Source organism: Musca autumnalis, unplaced genomic scaffold (assembly GCF_047663935.1).
Source record: "Musca autumnalis isolate F117 unplaced genomic scaffold, ASM4766393v1 scaffold_4, whole genome shotgun sequence".
In the NCBI taxonomy this organism is placed as follows: domain Eukaryota; kingdom Metazoa; phylum Arthropoda; class Insecta; order Diptera; family Muscidae; genus Musca; species Musca autumnalis.
The window spans coordinates 184,249,638-184,253,918 of NW_027411977.1; the positions used below are offsets into that span (position 1 = coordinate 184,249,638).

At 32.1% G+C, this 4,281-nt stretch overlaps 1 protein-coding gene across 1 annotated transcript; it reads right to left on the reverse strand.

Annotated features, from left to right (window-relative positions):
• Window positions 1-2,878: 2,878 nt before the first annotated feature.
• Cpr76Bb (Cuticular protein 76Bb) lies at window positions 2,879-3,917 on the reverse strand. The gene is made up of 2 exons (XM_073980408.1): window positions 3,459-3,917; window positions 2,879-3,398 (listed from the first exon to the last, which is right to left on the reverse strand). The coding sequence occupies exons 1-2, from the start codon at window positions 3,802-3,804 to the stop codon at window positions 3,130-3,132; spliced, it is 615 nt and encodes a 204-aa protein (XP_073836509.1). The 5' UTR covers window positions 3,805-3,917; the 3' UTR covers window positions 2,879-3,129.
• Window positions 3,918-4,281: the final 364 nt, after the last annotated feature.

Consider the following 4,281-nt stretch of genomic DNA (forward strand, 5'->3'; position numbering starts at 1 on the left):
TACTCCTAACACGAAGCTACATAGAAATGTGTCAAAAAATGTCAAAAAAATTTTTGCAAAATTTTCGCAGATTTTCGCGATTTTTCTAGGTTTTATCCTTTTCTGCCATGAGACCATTCCGAATTGGTGTGAATTGTCAAAATCTGTTCAGCCGTTCTTGAGTTATAAGCGTAGTAACTAACATCATTCTTTTTTATATATGGCGAATAACAAAATTCCTTTACAATTCCATTTGAAAAAAATTAAAAATTTTTTTTACGAGCACATCTACGATTTTTGGTACAGAGGTAAAGGAAAAAAAATCCGGTTTCAAATCTGCTCGCGTTCACGAAATTGGCCAATGCGCGCAAAAGTTATAGCGGTTTTTATTCTCATATAAAGAAAAAATATTTAAAAATATCTTTTTTGTTGTTATGAGAAAATGTATGCATAAATCGTTAACAGCAGTCCATATCTATTCGTAGATGTTTAAATAGTTATTAAATTTATTATTATTTTCGCGGAAAGTCAACAAATAATAAAACAATTTTGAAGTAAATCCAAATTATCCTGTCCCAGAATCCGTACAAACCCTCAAAAATAAATTAAAGAATATATGCGGAATCTAGACAATGCGTAGAAAAATATGATACCAAATTTATAGAGATTGGGTACATAAATTGCATATTATAGCAACAACAAAAGAGAAAAACTTATTGTTGGAAAATATTGTTGCAAATATTTTTTTGGTTTGATTCTAAAAATTAGAAAAAAATATTTGGGAGTTCTCCAACTATTTTGCTAAAATCTTCATCAAAACATATGGTTTACCATCGCCAGAGTTTAACTGATTACTGTGATAACTTATATGGGTAGGAAATTAAGAGTAATATTGAAATTACAATCATTCAATTAATATTATAATTAAAAAGCCTGTTATTCGCGAATTAGTTAAAGTCGGTTGATGCGCATCCGTTTTTGGATACAGCGAATCAATCTCTGTCAAAATTTATGCACATTTCGATGTTTCACTCAGGGGCCATTGTGTGCCACCAGTTGCATCATACACTGCAAAAAACCTTAAAGTTGGTAAAAGTCGCGCAATCTGCATACGATTTTGATGCGCATCCGGTTTCGTCAGCGCCTATCAAAAATACGTCCAAATATACCAATTTTTACTAGATTCTTCAAGAACCGCGGATGTGCCTCCACATTCTATTTTTGGTGAAAAACCCATATTACACGCGAATCTCTGTAATTTATGACACGCGTTTTCGCAAATATTATAATCGCGTATAAAGGATTCCATTTACGTAAAAAAATTTCAAGAAAATCGCGGTTTAGTACGCGGATTTTTCGAAATAATTTTTTGCTGCTTTTCCTATTTTCAGGGTATCTATATCCGCGGTTTTAGTGGATGGATTCGCTCGCGGAAGGTCTCATTAGATCCGTCGCGTAAAAAAACTAAATTCACGCGGGGTACAAAGGAAATTGAATGGCACTTGTAAATTTTAAACGCAAAAAATAGGTTTTTTAAAAAAAATCACACATCAAATATTGGCCTTTAGACTCCAATTACTAGGATGCTGTAAGGAGCACACTCATGAGATATGCATTAAACGACGTAGAATCAAGAGTTTTATAATCCTAATGTGAGTTTTGAATATTATCTTGTTGCGCGTCCGAATTATTAAAACAATTCAAAAAACCCCGAAATTCCGGCTTCAAAATGTAAGCATCAATTTTAGGTTGATGCAGTGGATATATCGAAAAATGATACACTAGTATCATATTGCCCATGAAGTATTCTTTGAGTCTTTCTTTGGGCATATGTCTATAAAATGTAAGGTTAAGCCTAAAATCGGAAGGGAGCATAAAAAAACTTGTTGGCTTCAACCCATTTTTACCTATTTTTCTACATTGATGCCAACACAGCTTCCACGTAAATTAATTTTAATGGTCGACCTTATGGGATTCCTCCTAAAACACTTCAGTTTAAAGAATGTATATCATACTATATAGAATATGTTAACAGTTCGCGAATTCTGAAAAGGTGAAACTCGGATTCATCGATTGTAAAAAATTTTTGTTTTTCGCCATATATAGATTTATTTTCTCAAACCAAACTTACACAAATTTAAGACTTTTTGTTGAGAAGTAACCTTATAAAATCTGATAAATATCAAAAAGGGGCAAAATCGGGTTTTGAAACCTAGTAATACCAATGCAGGAGACTTTCAGTAATGTGTTATAGGTGGCAAAATCTCGGCCAAACACGGCCAATTTAGTATAAGTCTATATGAAGTGAGTTTAAGAAAAATAAAATATTTATTTCTGACTTTTTGTGTTTCTTGGTCGCTACCCAAAATGTTTAAGCTATATTATATATTAAATAAATTCCTCTCGCAATTGTCAATCTATTCCATTTTACATATATTTGTATTTGGTTTATTTTTCCGCGATTTTAAACTCATTGAAAAATGCCTTACAATATATATTTTTTTAGTTCTTCTTCGAAATTCTCACTTTGACTGCAATTTGAACCGCGATAATGACGTTATTTTGAAAAATATCATTCATATTAATAAATTTTGACATGTTATTTTTTCAATGCCAACTTAAAAATTATTATTATTAAAAGTTGCAAAATCGACTTTTTGCATCAAAAACAGGGCAAATTACCTATAGTGCATCGTTGGTTGGTATATTCTAACCATTAGATCATACCAGAGTGAAGTTTACGTACTAATATTTTGAAACATTATTAATGCATTCCCACATTTCGATAACGATAAAGTCAATACATTTGTAGAAATTGCAAATGTTAGAAGAGCTCATCACTTTTAAATTAAAAATTCACGATTTGTTCTGCATTAATATCCTTTTTAAGGATTATATATTTTTTTGGTTTTTTGGCTTTTAACAACTTTAACTATTTTAACAAACTAGAATTACACATTATGAGTTGCATGGATGTATATGTATACATACACATGTACATATATATTTGGTTATCTATTTTATTGGAGGCGGAACTTGGTTTAGGTTGTGGTGGAAATAGGGGATTTACACTTGATATTGGTATTCACAGTCAGTTTCAATTGCATCAACATCGTCAACTTAGTTAAAGGGATTTGCAAACTTTGTCCTTTACAATTGCTTAACATTCACATAACTACTGGCATGACCATGGCCATGTTCGTGACCATGACCATAACCATAGCCGCCATGATAATAACCTTGATCCAATGAATTGCCAGCATAAGCATAGCCAGCACCATGTAGATGATCCTTGGCATAGATTTCTGGATGATGGGCATGACCGATTTTCTTGACAACGGCATTGAAGCCGTTATGGTCATCAGCATGATATTCAACAACACGAGTTGTGCCATCGGATTCCTTTAGAGAATATCCACCTGAAGATATTTAAATATTATTTTTTGTATTTTATTTATTATTTTTTCAAAATCTCTTACCTTTAACAACATCACCATCACGATGTTCCCATTGATTTTTAATGTCACCAGTCTTTAGGTCCTTAACACCATAGTCAAATTGATATTTAGGATATTTGTAGTAATCCAATTTGCCAAGATGACCAACATAGCCATGTCCGTGATCTAGGTATCCACCACCATAGTAACCCAAGTCGTAATGACCACCAGAACTATATTTAATATCTTTCTGATGATGATGGTGGTGATGAATGGGTATCTCATGTTTGACAACTGTGCTATAACTGCTGCCGCCACCGTGTGAATATCCCGCCACGACAAGACCAATAAAGGCCGAAACTAAAAACAAAACACTAAATCTATGCATTTCTACCACTTAAACTTAGAATAAGAACTCGAAGAAAAGAGAAGACAAAAACTCCGTTCTATTCCGACGTTTCCAAAGAAATACAAAGAAGTTAAAGAACTTAGAACCGAACTGATAATGATTTCCATCTATTGCTTAGTATTTATAGGTTCTAAATCGATCAATATTTCATAATAAGTTAGAATTAGAACTTTATTGCGTCGTTCTAAGTTTCATATTTAGCAGCGAGCAGCGTTATTGTTGGTGAGGTTATTCATTGTTTCCTTTATTGTTGCATATTTACGAACACAAAATACAAATCGCGTGTTTGTGCTTGAGTTAATTTTTATTACCACCGTCATAATTGTGCAATTAATAAAGAAGTAAAAATGTGCAATATTTGAAGTAATATTTTTGTTTATTTCTTTTTGTTACGTTTCTTTGTGTAATTTAATTAAAAACAGTTTCATTGTTTAATAATGAAAACAAAATCAATTT